This window comes from Phacochoerus africanus, chromosome 7 (genome assembly GCF_016906955.1).
Source record: "Phacochoerus africanus isolate WHEZ1 chromosome 7, ROS_Pafr_v1, whole genome shotgun sequence".
NCBI classification, from domain to species: domain Eukaryota; kingdom Metazoa; phylum Chordata; class Mammalia; order Artiodactyla; family Suidae; genus Phacochoerus; species Phacochoerus africanus.
The window spans coordinates 81,573,110-81,590,677 of record NC_062550.1 but is presented as its reverse complement, the minus strand read 5'-3'; the positions used below and the strand labels follow the sequence as shown (position 1 = coordinate 81,590,677).

Genomic DNA, 17,568 nt, shown 5'->3' with positions numbered 1-17,568 from the left:
CTCTTTTTTTGGTCTTTTTAGGGCCACACTCACAGCATATGGAGGTTCCCAGGCTAGGAGTTGAATCAGAGCTGCAGCTGCCTGCCTACCCCACAGGCACAGCAATGCCAGATCTGAGCCGAATCTGTGATCTACACCACAGCTCAAGGCAACACAGGATCCTTAACCCACTGAGAGGGGCCAGGGATCAATCTCACATCCTCATGGATACTAGTCAGGTGTTACTGCTGAGCCACGATGGGAACTCCTGAAACAACTTCTTTATTTCAATTTTATATTTACAAAAAGACAGAGAATAGGGCGTGGAAAGGCAGGAATAATGGTGGTCACTCCCAGAGAGTGGAGGAAGAGGCCATGGTCAATAATAACAGGTCAGACTGTTCTTCCCCTGCCGTCACTGTCAACAGCAATGCACAAAAAGAGGTCCAAGCATGAACCAAAGGCTTCAGTTAACAAGGCCAGTCAGTTTGGTGAGTCAGGCGATCTGTCCAGTCCATGTGCACAAGGGGGAAGATGCTCAAGTCAGTCTATTGAGGCTTTGGCTCTGGATGGGCTGGGGCCCTTCTTCTTGAAGGCCTGGGCCGCCCTCTCCTGGGCATGTACGGACCACGGGGATGATACCGGGGAAAACCCCTATGGACCACGGGGGCGCACTGCTGACTGGGTAGGGGTAAGGGGGGCATGGGCGGCTGAGGACCAAACACAAAGTCAGCCTCGAAGGCAAATTCTGTCTGGGTAGATGGGGAGGCACCTGAATGGAAATGGTTTAAGGAAAACGGATCCTCCTGAAAATGATGATCTGAAGAAAAACAGGCATCTTGGCGATAGGGCACAAACGGGGGCATCACCTGGTGATTGGGGAAGGGATGAGGTGGTGGGGGCGGGACTGGGAAACGGACTGAGTGGGGAACTGGCAAGGGGAGCAGGGGGCCACGCCCCCGCGGAGGCAAAGGGCGGGGCGGAGGGAAGGCCTGGGGCTGTCTGTCCCATCTCCCGCCAGCTCTTCCCCTCGCAGGGCCACCCTTGATCCACTTGCTCACTGTGTTGCGCTGGGGCAGCTTCACCCCCCAGGCGTCAGCCACGTGGGCCAGCAGCAGCTGAGAGAGGTGCCGGTGCGCGCACTCATTCCAGTGCACGCCGTCTGGCTGCAGGTACTTCTCCGTGTGGCGGCGGAAGTGGAAGTGCAAGTCCAGCACATCGAAGCCTTGCTTCTGGGCCTCAGCAGAGCTGTAGAAGTTGGCTTCAATCACCTGGATTTTCAGGTGGAGGGAGGCCGTGGCCCGGAGCTCAGGTGGAATGAAGCCGCTGGTGATGTTGTCGCCCACGGGCATGGCCGTGTTCCATACAAAGAGGCACGACTCCGGCAGCACATGGTGCAGGCGCCCAAACAGGCTCTCCAGGTTTCGCAGGTAGCTCGGCCAGGAGTCCTCCCCGTACCTGGTAAGGTCCCAGAGGCAGGAGTTCATGATGACCAAATCCGGGGCGTGCTCCCCCGACTGCAGCTCCTCCAGGATGTCCTCGAGGTAGTCGGAGTACACGCGCGTCAGGAAGTAGAAGCGCACCAGGTGGTGGTCGGAGCAAAACTGACGCACCTCGCGGTACTGGATGCCGTTGTGCATGCGGCCCTGCTGGCCTCCGGAGACCAGCCGATCCTGTTCGAAGCTGTGTTCCCCCTTGGCCTTGAGCTGGCTGAGAGTGAGCAGGTCATTCTTCTGCAGCAGGAGCACCAGGTCCTTGTACACAGCCCGCTGGACAGAGTCCCCCAGGATGACGACGAATTTGTTGTGGAGCAGCTGCTGCACGTCGGCCGTCCACAGGTGGACCATGACGCCCGGGGCGCACGGCCTCGCTCCTTTTCACTCCTAGAGCCTGCGGAGGGCTAGGACAGAAGGAGAGAGCGGATGGGAGGGACCCATCTCAGACCGGGCCCTGTGGGGCAGGGCTCAGGTTCTAGGATAAAACTTTGGCCTGGGGCGCCTGCAGGGCGGGGCTCCGCTACCTCCAGCCCAGAATAAGTCTCCAGGGCTCCAGCCTGAGACTTGATTGACTCTGTTCTGGTACTCTAGGTGTCACTTGACCAGGAGAGGCCCCGCCCCGCTTTCTCCCCCCCTGCCCCCCATGCAACCCACCAGATACCCGACCATCTGCCTGGAGGCAGCCGGGATGTTCGATCACTGGAGAATGATGAGGCAACCTTAGCGGTGAGTAAATGAGGACGATGGTCAAGTAAGAACATGGAAAAATGTGACTTCCTCCAGTTGAAGAAGTTACATACCATGAGTGCCGCATATTACTAAAACGATATAAAATAGATATACATAGATAACATTGAAAGAAAATATGCAAAAACCATTTTTAACAGGATAAGAGAATTATGGATGACCTGCCCTCCCCTCTTTTTGGTAAATATGCTTTATATAGTCTATGGCAATTTTAATAACTTAAAAAGCCTTAATGACAGGCAACAGGCCACAGAGATGAAGAGTCCATATGCCAGCTCAGAAAACATTGTAAAAACAGCTTTCTTTAACAAAGAGGCAGCTCTTCCTTATCAATGGGACTTGTGAGAAATACATAAAATTGGAAATAATTCTCCTGTATTTCAGCTATAGTAATCTGCTTTTCATTCGAAGGAGAGCAGAATATGCCACCCCGAATATGCTACTTTGGCATAAGAAATATTTTGAGCTGAAGGCCACTGAGAATCAATAGATACGGGAAGAGTTCTCTACCCTCCCCCTATGTACCTAAAAGCAGGGCATAAATTTCCCTTTGAGGAAGGTGCCTCTTTCCCCACCAAGGAGAGAAGAGTCAAGGAAGAAAACATGGAACTGTCGACTCTGAGTTGAGTCTGCATAAACAGAGCTTACTAAATTAGCTCTTATTTTCTATTAGTTCCTCCCCCAATTTATCATCCATTGAAACTCATACCGTTTGTTCTTTGTTAAAATGGTATATAAGCCCAAGTTGAACGGCTTCTTTGCATTTCATTCCTTTTCTGTGAAGTCTTGTGCACATAAATATTAATAAAAACTGTGTGCTTTTCCTCCTGTTAAGCCGTCTTTTGTTAGTTTATTCACAGGGCCCTGACACTGAACCTAAGAGTGTAGAGAAAAAGTTTTTTCCTCCCCAGTACCTTGAATACAATGTTAAAAGTTGTGAAACTCTTCCCTCTGTGGCTCAGCTTAACGAACCTGACTAGTATCCATGAAGATGCGGGTGTTCGATTCCTGGCCCCGCTCTGTGGGTTAAAGGATCCGGTGTGGCCGTGAGCTGGGATGTGGGATGCAGACACAGCTGGGATCCTGCATTGCTGTGGCTGTGGTGTAGGCCAGCAACTGCAGCTCCAATTCGACCCCTGGCCTGGAAACTTCTATATGCCGTGGGTGCAGCCCTAAAAAAAGACAAAAAAAAATGTTGTGAAACTCATCTTCAGAATTTCAGATGGAGTTTATTTCAAGCTGCCATTTACAATCATATCCATCAATGAATAAAAGGCGGAAACAGGTTAAAAATCTAACAAATCTCACCCTAGAGGCAAGGAACACTGCACCTATTTCATACATTTACAAGAAGTGGTTAAAATCGCTGTGGCCTGATATGTGCAGGCGTTCGTGCATTACTAAACATTTTAATTAAATTACATTTGGTTTTTAAAAGCTGTACTGTTTGTGGTTTTAAATGAGTACAAGTACAAAAATTAAAACACAAAAATGGATAGAATACAAAAGCATTCCCCCAAGAGAACAGTTGAAAATATTGGTTATTTGAATCTCCACTCAAATGTTTTTGTTATCAGATAAAAAGCTTAAAAATAGGATTTAGCTCATGGTGGTACAACAAAATAAAACATAATTAAAGCAAACTCCAAATCCCTTTGGGGCTCAGTCGTGTTTACTTGTTTACAATCTTGTTTATTTATCCAACTCACTTATTAAGCACCCATGAAATGCATCACATGGGGGGTAAAAAAACAAATGAGTAAAACTTGGTCTCGGCCTTTAGGAGCAGATTAGATATACTCACTGATAACTGGAATACAAAGTCGAGAGTGTTAAGTGCCATGAAAATAGAACGAAATAGGATGGACTTGCAGGGATCTTTTGTGAACAGGATCCCTCTACCCCAGAACCAAGTCTCCCAAGTGCAAAGCGAAGGGGGAAACGTTTGCCCAGCTCCATGTGCCCTCTCTGGGCTGGACTCTGGTCATGTTCTGTATCTAGTCCCCTAGAATCCCCATCCCCTTCTATTCGCATTCTCTCCCCTGGGTTGACAGATCTAATAACTGAGTGCTGTCACCCTCCGTGGTACCTTGTTTACATGGCCCAATGCATTCCCTTTCTGAACGTGAAGCACCCCTGACTTGGACTCACAGATGTGCATCAAATCCACTACTTAAAAGGTGTGTGTGGAGTTTCCTTGTGGCTCACCAAGTTAAGGATCTGGTGTTGTCACTACAGTGGCTCAGGCTGCTCCTATGGGTTGGCTTTGATCCCTGGCCTGGGAACTTCCACATGCCATAGGTGCAGCCAAAAAAAGTGTGGGAAATGTTGGAACTTAAGTATCTTGGGGAAGAGCATTGCTTTTACAGCTGTATTATCTGGATTTGATACCCAACTCTTCTATTTGCTAGCTTGTCCTTGTCAAGTTATTTAGCCTTTCTCTACCTTCATTTTCCTCATCTATAAAATGAGACTTTTAGCAGCCACTTCAGCGATTTGATGTGAGACTAAACATAAGGTGCTTAGAGCAATGGCCTGACAAAGAAGGGCAGGTATAAGTTATTATTATTGGGCAAGTTTTAGAATAGCATCCATAAAAGTGCGGTTATAATATTTGTGCTGCTTGTCCAGCAGGGTTCTCATTTGTCTTGCATCAAATGAGAAGATGCAAGTGAACGACAGTGAATGAAACAAAATTACTGTTTACTAAACAACTGCCAGCTGCCACGTGCTTCACCAGTGTTCTATTTGTGAGATAATTCTTATTCTTTCCATGTTATAGGGAAGGATCTTGATGTGATGGAGCTAAGATTTCAAACCACGGATCCCAAGGTCTGTCCCTGTCAGAGACACCCCTGAGACCAGAACCCCCTATAGGCCAGTCAGAATCCAAAAACCTGGAGTTCTCATTGTGGCTCAGCAGTAATAAACCGGACTAGTTAGTATCCATGAGGATGCGGGTTTTAATCCCTGGCCTCTCTCAGTGGGTTAAAGGATCTGGCATTGCCAAGAGCTGCGGTGTAGGTGGCAGACACAGCTCAGATCTGGCATTGCTGTGGCTGTGGCGTAGGCCAGTAGCTGTAGCTCTGATTTGACCCCTAGCCTGGGAACTTCCATATGCTTCAGGAACAGACACCCCCGACTCAAAAAAATTCCAAAGGCTTGGCTCAGTTCAGGGAGATACTTGGGGACAAGATGGGAGAAGGGTGTTTAGGTGTGCTTTTAAGCAGAGGCAGATAATTCTTTACCTGCTCAGGAGAGGTGATCCCTGTGTACTTATAAAATATCTATGGGGTGAGGGTGGGGAGCTGCAAGTGAGTACACACACACACACACACACACACACACACACACACACACACACATCATTCCATACCTTAATCTCATGCAAGAGAAAGGCAAAAATGTCCTCCTAAGAATTTCTTATTGTTCTTCTGCAATGGAACATGCAGATGGGACTACAGGAAAGAGGGGTGGGGGGCAATGACTGGAAGACCCATACCAGTTAGAAGCTGAAACTGAAAGGAAATTCATGAAATTCTTGATAAAGAGCACCATAATTGTAACAGGATTAACAAATCTGACATCCTTACGACCATCACCTATCATGGGGGGGGGGGGATTGCGTAAGCTAAAATGAGAAGCATGAAAAACAAAACCTAACAAAAAACAAAGTGGGGATGTGGTGGTGGTGAATGAAGAACAGTTTGAGAGCAGAATCTTCTCTGGTCTTAAATAGTTTGGTAAGTTCCATTTCTGAAGTTCTCTTTATAAAAATGAAACAAAAAGGGATTTGAAAACAGATCAGTGGACTTTTTAGCCTAAAGGTCTTTCTTTGCTTCAAGCTGGCAAAACTTACTTATTAGTTTTGGTAGCTATGTTATAAATCAATTGACTCATTCCTTGATTCATGCATTCAATAAGGAATTCACTGAGAACTAGATATTGTGCTAGGTGCAAGGAGTAGGTATAAAAAGGCAGTCTCTTCTTTCAAGAGGATGGGTAAGAAAATGGACTCATAAAAATATCAAAGGAGCTAGTAGCTAGAACTAATGTGTGGAAATGAAATATCAAAACCAGTAGGAAGAGTCAAAGGGGAGGGAGGAAATATATGGATGATTAATTCAATCTGTGATTCCAACCTCAAATTAACATTGATTTTTAAAGGAGTTCCATGTTGATTTCTCAAATCGTAATTATAAGTAGCTCCATGTTTTTCTATTTTCAAAGTAAAATTTGGGCTCTGGCTAAAGCTCTGCCAGCCCATTAATAATGGCTACTACTATAATAAATTACTTTTAAGTATCTTGCTTAGATTTCTATTTGGGGATAATTCATTTTCTAATAGCTTCATAAGCCATGACTTATAAATCATTGACTATTGCTTTAGTAACTATCACAAGCCAAACACATAGCATTTGCTTAATCAATCAATGTGTTGTGGAAATTAGGTTTCATTTTTTTCTTTTCTTAGTGGTATTTAGTCTCGAGGAGAGTAACAAAGATATAGACCAGTACCCCAGAGACCCTGCAGAGAAGCCTTAAATCGCAGAGGTAATTACTAATAATTAGGATGTTATTTTGACTAGTAGGAAGTACTTCTAACTAGTTTAGAAGTATCTTGCATATGACTAATGATCCTAATGCAATATTATACCAGGAATATAAATATAAATAGTTCATTTCCTGCCAGCTGACTTTCTGGTGATCAAATTTATGTCTGAAATTTCTAAGATCCCCTCGAATGGATGGTACAAAGAAGAAAATGCTTATTTGTCATGAACTCACCTCTAATGCTTATCCATTCTTGGCATCTGTTTAGTTTTCTAAGCAGAATTTAAACTTGTCAAAAATTAAATTACGTATCATGTAAAATTTCCAAAGGAAAAGAAAAGCAAAAGATCAAACTTCTCTATGGGAAGGCAAACTCTCTTTTCTGCGGATGGGGATTCTCAAGAAACCCATCTTTTGATTTGGGGCAAGTCAGTTAACATTCCACTCCTCCATAAACAGGAAAGATGGAGACATAATGCAGCCCTATTCTTTCAAAAAGTGGATTTAGAAGAAAACTTTAAAGACACAAACAAGTACTGTGAGATATTATGGTAAATAAAAAAATAGAAAGATGATTCCCAAATATTAGCCATTTTAATCCCCGACCCCCAATAACCTCACCTCTAAAATAGGTCTTAGCTCTGCAGCCCATTAAGTAATTTAGTAAAAATTTAGAAAACGCTCTGCATATCTGGAGCTGCACCAGTTGTCATTCTGCAAATCTGGTTCACTTTCCCCAACAACGATTATGCTTTCTCTACCCCGTCCCACCACTATTATGTGGGCCCTATTCGTCACTTGGCTATTTAGGTGGCTCTTCACCACCACATCTAAAATCTCAGAAACAGGTGACACAAATGGAAAACTGAAACTAGATGAATGCGCTTCAAACTTGGCTCCTTGTAACCACAGGACTTCCTTGTGGAGGCAAGAAATCTCTGCGGACATACTCAATTACACATATTTGAAGAGTCTGAAAATTGCGAAGTTGAAAAATCCTTAACGCTGCATACTTTTCCCATAGTAATAGTCTAATATAAAAATGGCCCACACAAAGACGTGCAGGGGACATCGTTTATGAATGAAGTGGGGGTTCATGATCCCTGATGTGCAGGTAACTTTCATAAAAATAAGAGAGAAACTCTGGAGCCTTTATTCAAATAACCCCCTTTAAAAAAAAACAAACAGAAACCTTGTGTTTTACAAAAGGATCTCCTAAAGTAAAAAACAATGCAGTTCACACAAATATGATTTCAGTCATGTACAGGCTGTGACAAAAGTCCTCATTTTCGTCTGGAACCATTATTCCAACTACATTTGCTACCTCCCTCCCTTTGACTCCTCTAAGCCCACTGCAAGGTACTAGAGGGCAGTGAGCTGGCTTTCACTTCCAGGAGACGGTGGAGTCAGCTGTGGACTCTGGCCCTGTGTGTGCTGCTGGACTGCCTGCCCACTGCCCTGAGGCTTCCGGGTTTTTTGTTGTTATTGTCCACCCCCCTCCCGTGTCAAACAGGGGTAAGAGCCTCCGCTTCACTGAGTAATGGTGCAAAGAAAAAGAGCTCAAAGTCAGTGTCCATCAGGGGCCTTGTCCAGTGCTGCTTGTCTTGCACCAGGCACCCTAAACCCCTGGCGCAGCAGCCCCTCCCTGCTGAGCTAGGGCTGAGCCCGAACACACTTTGCTCTGGTTCCCTCCCTCAAACTTAAACCCCACGGTTCCCCGTTCCTGCCCTCCATGGGGGCAGAGCTGTACCTCCTCAGGTGTCAGGGCGATCCCTCCGCGCAGGTAGCTGGTCCTCCTACATCCTCAGGCACGTTGCTCCAGGATGTGCCCCTGGAGAGAGGGGAATTTGCCTTCTCCGTTGCCTTCCCTCTCCTTGGGCTGCCTCCCTTTTTTAAGCCTTAAACACGTTCTAGTGTCTTGCTTTCAAAAAGAAAGGAAACTTCTTTAACTCCACCTCCACGACAGTCCTATCTTTTGCTTCCCCTTCAAGGCCACTTTTGACAAAGTTGTTTGAAGGGCTGTGTCTGGGTCCTCGCCTCCCACTCACTCCTCCCTTTCCTTGAATTTGGCTTCCAGCTCCACCACAGCCAAGAAGCACGTTTTGTCAGTCAATCCTCAACGATTTCCTCGTGGCTCCTTTCAGCGGCCACTTCTGGGTCCTTAACCCCTCTGTCGCATTGTTGGCTCTAAAACCCTGCAGGAGAGTCTGACACCCCAATCTCCGTCTCACGCCCCCTGTGTGCTTCGTTTCTTTCTCTGGCGATCCCCAAAGGTCAGTCTTTCTCCAGGCCCGCTCCGCGGCTCCTTCCTCTCTTCTCCAACACTCTTTCCCTCAGTGAACTCATCCACTCTCTCAGGCTCCATCAACACGGTGAACAACTGTCCCTATTTGCCCCCGAGGTTCTGGCTGCGTAAGAAAGCGACCCTTCCCCCAACTGCCCCGGTTGGGATGGAAACAAGCTCTGTGGTCCCCTTATCAATGACCATTTGTATGCAGATGACACCGAATGTAAGCCCTAAAGCTGGGTGGCTGAGAGGGTGGGCCCTGGGGTCTGCCCCCTGGGTTTATATCCTGTTCCGCCACCCACTAGCCTGAGACCCAGGGCGCCTGAGAATTCTCACTTAGAAAACAGAAGTGATACCCTGATGTCTTAAGACGGGAGGGCTAAATGAACACAGGCAGAGTCCTTGACATGAGGTCCCCCTATTTTTAAGTGCTTGCTAAGTTTAGCTAGCCCAAACTTGTCTCCTGAGTCCTGACATATTCAGGTGAGTAGAATAAAGTTCCAAGGTGGGAGGGTGGGGGGTGGGGCACCCAGTAACTGTGTTGGTGTGAACCTTTTATCACTTCTGAATTCTCTAGACGCCCTTAGCCTCCCATCACACTGTGGCTGAATTCCTAACATAATTCTCTTGTGACCTTTGAACAGTCTTCCCGAAGGTAAATATTGATCATCCATGGGAATGATGGCAGCATATCTTGCCATGCATTTTCAGAGAGCTGCTAGGTAATTTATGTTTTCAACATCAGCAGGGCATAACTAGGTGGAAATAAACTCTGCTTCTAAAATGCCTGGGTCCGGCCATTTTTATTTGTCATGACTGTGGCCATTTATTTCCATTGTCTCTCAATCCTCAAAATCCTTCCATGACAGCCTGGATATGGCTCAGTTCAACTATGTCTTGGCAATAATTAAAAAAAAAATAAGATAACTTTTGAAAATAGACTTTAGGGAGGAGGGTGTTGCAATTCATTTGGGGAAGCTGAGCGTAGCGACCAATTTCACTGCTGTTTTAGATTCTATGGTGGACTTTTCCACTTTTCATAGATTTTTCTTAATCCTTAAGGAAGCGGGTCTTACTCTGAAACATTTTCTAAAACGGGAGTTTTTATTTTACACGTGTTTTCTCATATTTCTCGATTTCGTACCTCTACTTTCATCTGATAGGCTGGCATGACTCCAGCATTTTGCATTTTTCAACTTTGTTTTTTAACCTCGGGTCTCAGCCTTCCTTCCATGCATCTCCCCAAAGCCTGCGGATGAATTTTAGAGCTTGTGTATAGCCAGAGGGCTTTTTCTTACCTCTTGATGTTTGCTCTGTGACTCAACATTGAGTGTTCCCTAACCCTTCCTCCACTGAAATTCTGTTCCCTCTTTAAGACTCAGTTTAAAACACGACTCTGTTTGAGCGCCTTCCCTATTTTCCCAGACAGAAAAATCTCCCCTTTCTCTGACAGATGCTTGATTTAGCACTTGGTTCTGTTTTAGCCTCTCATTAACTGGCCGTGTGTCCTTCTACCTCCGTACATCCCCAGGCCTGGGTGGCAGAAGCGGATCTCATCCGTCCTTGCACCCCGGCCAAGGACCAGTGCCTGAGACAGAATAGTTAGTGTCCACTGAGGCTTTGCCCTATGCAAGGCCTATTCTATTCTCCCGACCTAGTGAGGTAGGAGCTATTATTCTCTCCATTCTATAGATAAGTAAATTGAGACTTAGAGAAATTATGCCAATCACCCAAGGTTGTATAGCTAGTAAGCAGAAGCAGCAGCGGTCCCTTACTGACAGTGACTATTCGGATTGATGAGCTAAGCTTAAGATTTTGTTTTGCTTCTTTTTTTTTTCTCCTTTCTGGCCACACCCATGGAATATGGAAGTTCCTGGGCCAGGAATCTGAGCCACTAAAGCTGCAGCCCACGCTATAGCAGTGGTCATGCTGGATCCTTAACCTGCTGGGCCACAGTGAGGAATTCTTGTTTTGCTTCTTTAGGAGGAAGTACAGCCCCAGAGCCTGAGCTTTTAACCTCTGCTATAAATATCTGCTGAAATCAAGGAGAAAAAATTATCTTGCCTAGAAAAAAATTTGCATGTTGTTTTCCTTTTTATTCTCTATTGAAAAACAAACAAAGCTATGTTTTAGCTTTAAATGTTTCCCTAAGAAAACCGGGCAGGTATGAGGTCAGCCTGGTTCAGTCTTCGCCACTGAGAGTTCATGAGTCCTCTGAGTAGGTCAGTGGGATACACAGTGCTGCACTAAAGCTACATTTGTGTTTCAAGTTTTTCTATACTTAGGTTGACTAATTGAGATGCCAACCTCTCTAGATTCAATGTTTCCATGGCTGAAAAGGGTGGGGGATGGAGATTGCTCATAATGACTAAATTGTTTTCAACTAATGAACTGGCTGGATTCTGAAAATTCTGTCTCCAGAAATGGCTACAAAAGGCCATTTAACCAGTGGTGGGAACACAGCTGAGTCAGCAGGCTGAAGGTTTCTGTCAGCTCCAGGGCTTACTTCTTTGTGTGTCAACCTTGAAATGGGAGAAAGAGCCCTGATTTTCCTCTAGGGGCTCTGGCTCAGAGAGCTTTTAAAATGAGTATTATTTTACTATTGCTGTGGGTACCATTACTAGCGATATTACCTAGTATTCAGATAGTAAGCACAATAATGTTTCTATGGGGAACAAAGTTTTTGAATTGAAAAAATGGGATTCTGGAAGTTCTCTGATGGCCTAGCGGGTTAAGGTGCCTGCGTTTTCACTGCTGTGGCTCCAGTTGTCATTGTGGCACAGGTTCAATCCCTGACCTGGGGACTGACTTCTACGTGCTGAGGGCATGGCAAAAAACAAAAACAAAAACCATCAAACAAAACAACCAAGAGAGCACTTGAAATAAACATTGCAACTCTCATTAGAACAAAACAAAACAAAAAAGAAAAATGGGATTCTAAGAGCCAGCCTCTGTCTGCCCTGCTCCCCCCAACACTCTTTAGTGAGGGATCTGGGTTCCCAGGGCTCTGTGTGTGGGTTTCCCCCCAACACTCTTTAGTGAGGGATCTGGGTTCCCAGGGCTCTGTGTGTGGGTTTCCCCCAACACTCTTTAGTGAGGGATCTGGGTTCCCAGGGCTCTGTGTGTGGGTTTCCCCCCAACACTCTTTAGTGAGGGATCTGGGTTCCCAGGGCTCTGTGTGTGGGTTTCCCCCCAACACTCTTTAGTGAGGGATCTGGGTTCCCAGGGCTCTGTGTGTGGGTTTCCCCCCAACACTCTTTAGTGAGGGATCTGGGTTCCCAGGGCTCTGTGTGTGGGTTTCCCCAGGTTCAAGACTGCAAGAGGGGAGGGAGCTGAGGGAACAAGAATCCAGGCTGCAGAACTGAAGGCATCGACTGCCCTCTGATACCAGGCGTTTCCCAAGTCCTGCTTTCCTCTCTTCGGATCTGAGTTTGGCCCTAAGAGTCACTTCCTACTGCATGACCAGCAGAGCTCTCAGCTTCTCCCCTATCCCTTGGTAACAAAAACAAGCCAACAGCTCAGTGCTGCCTACCTTGGGTTAATTGTGGAATGAAATGAAATGCTCTTTAAACTCCAGGGGTGTTATCTGTTGTTATTCTGAGCCACCGCAGCATATGTGGGGGTGGGACTTAGCAGTTATGGGAGCTTTCTGAGTTAATGAACTCTTTGTCTTATTTACTAACTTAACTTGTTATTTAGTCATGTTATTTAGTACCCACTTCGATAGTATCCTAAGTGTTTTACCTGCTTATCTGTTGACTCCTTTAAGACCTCTGTGAAACTGGTACTTTTTCTCCATTTTGCACATTTGAAAATTAGGTTTGAAAGACTGAGTCATCTGCCAAGGTCATCCATCTTACAAAAAACAGAGCTGGGAGTCATAACTGATGCCAAGGCTTTGCGGTCAAGCACAGCGTACGAGATCGCACAGACAATAGAGGTTTCACCTCCTTTTTCCAGTTCAGAACTGGCTGTTTCCTCACACTATGCTTTTAGAGATTGAGTAGTTTATAAATCACGAATCCCTATTACCAAATGACAGTTGTCTCTTTAGGGCTCTTTAGTTAGGCAGGGATGGGGTGGACTGGGCTAGGATGCTGATTCCTTACTATACTAAGTGCCCAAGAGATGAGGATCCCAAGAAAGGCTGGTCAGAAATGCGAAATGAATGCTAAAAATAAAATGGGAAAATTGGAAGGTACTTACTCATTAAAGTAACTGGTGATTAAAAAATGTACCTCTCAGACGATTCTCGATCTCTTCCCTAGACAGACTCCGTCGCTTCTTGCCGGGAGGTCGAAGTTCAGGTTGAAGAGCAAGGCAGCTAAGTTCACCTCTGGGTGCTGCTTACGGGTATCTGGGGAGAAGATGCCATTTCCGGTGGCATCAGGGGCAAATGACACAAGTCAGAGTCAGCATTTTACTTTTTGCCTTAGGAAACGGAAGCCCAATGACCGAAGCTTTAAGAATTGCGCAAACATGAAAACAGAGCGGAAAGTAAATCGTCATAGAGCATCTTCCTGGAATTTGGCTCTGAACTTGTCTTCATTTCACATTTCTCAGTAATTTGAAGGTAAACCTCTATTGACTCTTGCTTCGTTTCCTTCTAACAATTCAGACCCTGGGCTCTGGTGACCCTGATGTGGGTGGTTTATTCCTGGCTGAGAAAGCTATTGGGGGTGCGGGAGGAAGGGAAGACATGAGGGGAAAGGAAGTGGAAGCAAGAAGAGAGTAACAGGAAAAAGGATAAGAGGAAGGCTGCCCCCTTTTCAATTCATTTTGTAAAGAAACAATCCTGCACTTTTGGGCAGGGGCATCACAGTGTACAAACCACTTTCAAATCACTTCCCTTGCTCCTCCCACCCCTCCGTGGGTGGAAGACGAACCCATCGCACAGCTGTAGAAAACCACAGCCTGAGCTCCAGGTAAACACAGACAGTGGCAGAGCCACGGCGCCTCTCTGTTGCCTCCTCTACTGTTCTGCTTGAAACCAGAAGGTGACCAGGGGGAAAAGGAAGTGGTCCTCGGATCACATAAGCTCGGAGCTTTGTTTTCTTCTGTTGTCTAAGGACAGGACTTGGAAGAGGAGAAATACCACCTCCCCTACAGACGAAAGAGCTGGAGGACATACATCGAAAAAAAGAGGAAACGAAGTTTTAAGAAAGTTTTCCCCCAACCATGAACCTTCTAGAGGTGTGTTCAACACTTTAGGATAGACTCTCTCTCCTTTACATTACATGGTATAAAATACCTAACAAACAAAAGTAACAGATTCCAAAACTGTCCTGAAATACATGCCCTTCGCACCTAGATTTTGCTTTTGTTTTTAATTCTAGACTTTAGGTAAGCTGGCCGATAAAAAGACACCGTTGTCTTTTCTTGGAAAATGTCCTTTTACTTTACTTGACTGACTGCTCAATGAATGGCTTAAAAATTAATCCCACACATGACCCATTGCTTTTATCCTCTGATCTATAGCCCCAAATCACACTATTTAGCATTTTTCCCCCATGAATCTTCAAACAATCGTTATTGTACCTCAAGGCAGGGCTGCATTCAGAACCCAAATGATAACTTTGGTATTTTAAAATTCAGAGTGGTCAGTGACAAAACTTTGCAAATGTGCCATTTACTTGATGCTAGCCCTTCTACAAATGAGTTGCAAATCTAACGTTAGTATTTTCAAATGCAGAGTAGGCCACGACATAGCTTTGAAAACGTGCCATTATTTGATTCTAGCAATTCTATAAACGAGTTGCAGATCTTTCCAGTTCTCTAGGTTTTAGCTAGTGTGTACACTGTGAGAATAAAAGAACATTCTAGAGGAGGATGACTAAAATTCACATAATTATCCTAAAACGAGAGAAGAGAGGAGCTGTAATAATGCAAATGGTAATCTTGCTTATACTCTTTAAATTTAAAACAAATTTGTTTGAGACCAAGCAACAGATTTTCCCGCTGATTTTCTTACTTCCAAGAACTTATTATGATAAATGGAGACAGTTACTATTGCTATTCTGGCCCCATTTCGTGTTCCGCAGCTCAATGAGGCTGGCTTTCTCATCCAACAAAACTTGGCTTTTTCCTAAAAGATAATGAGAACTCTGCATGTATAATGTTTTACACTTAGAATGTGCTAGCTCATGACAATCCCTGTTCATGAAGTAAGGCCAGCTCAAATTACTATTTTCACTTTGCAGATGGGGTAACTGAGGCCCCGAGGGCTCAAGTCACCTTGTTGCATCAGGGCAGGGACCTGGAGCTCTTCTGACTGCGGAGGCCCCTGTCACAGCCCTCTCCAGGGGGTGGGAGGCCAGACAGGGCACACTGCCCCCCTGTCATTCTTTAATCATTTTGGTTATTTCTAGAAGCTGTTTAATGCACATGGCACAAAACTTCAAAAGGTACAGGTGGTATGACTGAGAAGTCAGTTCCCCTCCCTTTCTTGTTCCCCAGTCCTTCATTTTTTTTCTAGAAACAGTAGTGTCATTGGCTTCTTGTCTACCAGAAATATGCTATATAGACAGTCTATATATTGCTCTGAAATATTTTGTTCTCTCTTTGTTTCTGAAAGCGTCAACTTCCCTTTTTACTGCAGGCCGTTGTCTGGAAAGACACAAACACCACTTAGACATTAAATAGACAGACTAGACATTAAACTGCAGAAAGTCTTCGATAAACTGATCATCCAGATAGTTCCTCTATGGTCAGGCCACTCAAGGTGGCTGTTCTCTCGCTCTTTGTATATCCTCCATTTGACCAGTGCCTGTGTCACCTGTGTTCTATGCACGTGACTGACCTTCCTCTGGACTTGCCCCAGGCCCCAGCTATAGAAGTTTATCAAAGGGGCAGTGAGGGGCATGTCCCTTTGCTGGTTTCCCTGGTAACTAATGAGCCAATCTGTTTCCCCCTATAACTGGCAATCTCCCCCCCACCCCACCCCCACCCCCCAGGAGCAAAGACTGCCACCAAGATTTGCCCACCGTCCCCACACATGGTGGGATGTCATTCCAGGACCTTGCTTCACACATGTAAGCTACCCCATCCATTACAGCATTCATATCTCTCTTGCTAACTCTGGCTCTTTCTTTGGTCTTGAGGCTGGGCAAGCACAAGGCCTTGTAGGCCTGTGGGGTGCAGCCCAACAGTTCCAAATACTCAGATGTTTGAAATGGTGTAGGAAACTCAAGACTCACAATAGCCTGTAAAAGGAGAGGGGCCCACCAGTGCCTGTGGTGTAGCTCTGGTATTGCTTCTGGGGACCACTCAGCAACCTTGACATTGGTTTGTGCCATGATGACTGCATGACTGTTGATGGTGAGGGTTGGAACCAGAGCGATGATGGTTTGGGGGCTAAACAGCCTTGGGCTTGAAACCTGATTCTATCTCCTACGTCTACATATCTTTGGTAGTCACTTAACTCCTTTGCTACTCCATTTTCTCATCTTGAAGTCGTGATAATAATAACCACGACATAGATGCAAGGGTGAAATGAGAAAAGAGACCTGAATACCAGCTACATGGTGGTGTATAATAAATATATCTATGTCATGAACCCTGACTCTTCTATTCATTCCTTCGCTCATTCATTCAAAATACTTGTGGCAGGCACTGTTTGAGGTGCCAGGGGTATGACTAACACATGAAAAAAAGAAAAACCCTTGCCTTTATTGAGTTGGCATGTGGGTTGGGGGAGGCAGACAACTAAAAAGTAAATAAAATAACATGTTGGAGAAAAGAGAAGAGAAACATGACTGCTGGATGGGGAGGCTGGAGAGGCTGTGAGATGGAATTTTAAGTAGGCTAGTGACAGGGTTCAGGACACTCTACCCCAGAACACAGCACCTTGGTCAACTCAATATTGTCAGCTGAAAGAATGAGAACCAGCAGGTACTGGCAGGACTGTCTAACCTTCCCTGAACGTCCTAAGACTCTGTGTGGGAGGTGCCCTCTCTAGACCCCAAAAGAAAGGAGCATCCTTATCTCTAAACACAAAGGTGCTCAGAGGAATTCCAACAAACAGGCCTTGCTTGGTTCACTGCCCTTAGCTCTTCCCTTTGTCCTATCACTCATCAGCAAACCCAGAATGAACACACTCAGGCTTAACCTCCCTTGGGTCCTCACTTCTTAGGAAGGCTAAGTTGTAATGTTTCTCTCCTTATCTGTCTTCTGTTATAGAGACCCAGCTGAGAACCAGCAGATAGAAGGCACCTAGAGTGGTCTGGAGGAGACCCCCCTGAGATAATGACTGGTGAGCAAAATCTGGAGGGAGGTGATGGAGCAAACCATGTGGGAATTTGGGGGAAGAAAGTGCCAAGCAGAGGACAATAAGGAGGCGAGTCTGACTAGACTGGAGGGCACAAGAGAAGGGGACACAGGAGATGGACTCAGAGGAGAAAGGAAGGTGGATCATGGCCCATTGAAAGGACTTGGGCTTTTCCTTAGGGAGCCCTTGTGAGGGGGTTTGAGCAGTCAATACCACCTGACTGGGCTGAGCGGGCAAGC

At 45.6% G+C, this 17,568-nt stretch overlaps 1 protein-coding gene across 7 annotated transcripts in view; it reads right to left on the bottom strand.

The window, feature by feature from the left end:
- Positions 1-245: 245 nt before the first annotated feature.
- Positions 246-17,568, bottom strand: part of PCED1B (PC-esterase domain containing 1B) — a 160,480-nt gene continuing 143,157 nt past the window's right edge. Inside the window, exons 5-8 of one of the 7 annotated variants that reach the window (XM_047788050.1) lie at positions 13,270-13,420; positions 8,527-8,697; positions 2,130-2,293; positions 246-1,879 (exon numbers count right to left, since the gene is read on the bottom strand). In XM_047788050.1, the coding sequence (XP_047644006.1) occupies positions 528-1,826 (1,299 nt within the window). In that variant the 5' untranslated portion in view covers positions 1,827-1,879; positions 2,130-2,293; positions 8,527-8,697; positions 13,270-13,420 and the 3' untranslated portion in view covers positions 246-527. Of the gene's footprint in view, positions 1,880-2,129; positions 2,294-8,526; positions 9,960-13,269; positions 13,421-17,568 lie in introns of those variants that run through there. The other 6 variants (XM_047788049.1, XM_047788051.1, XM_047788054.1 and 3 more) reach the window with 6 other exon arrangements.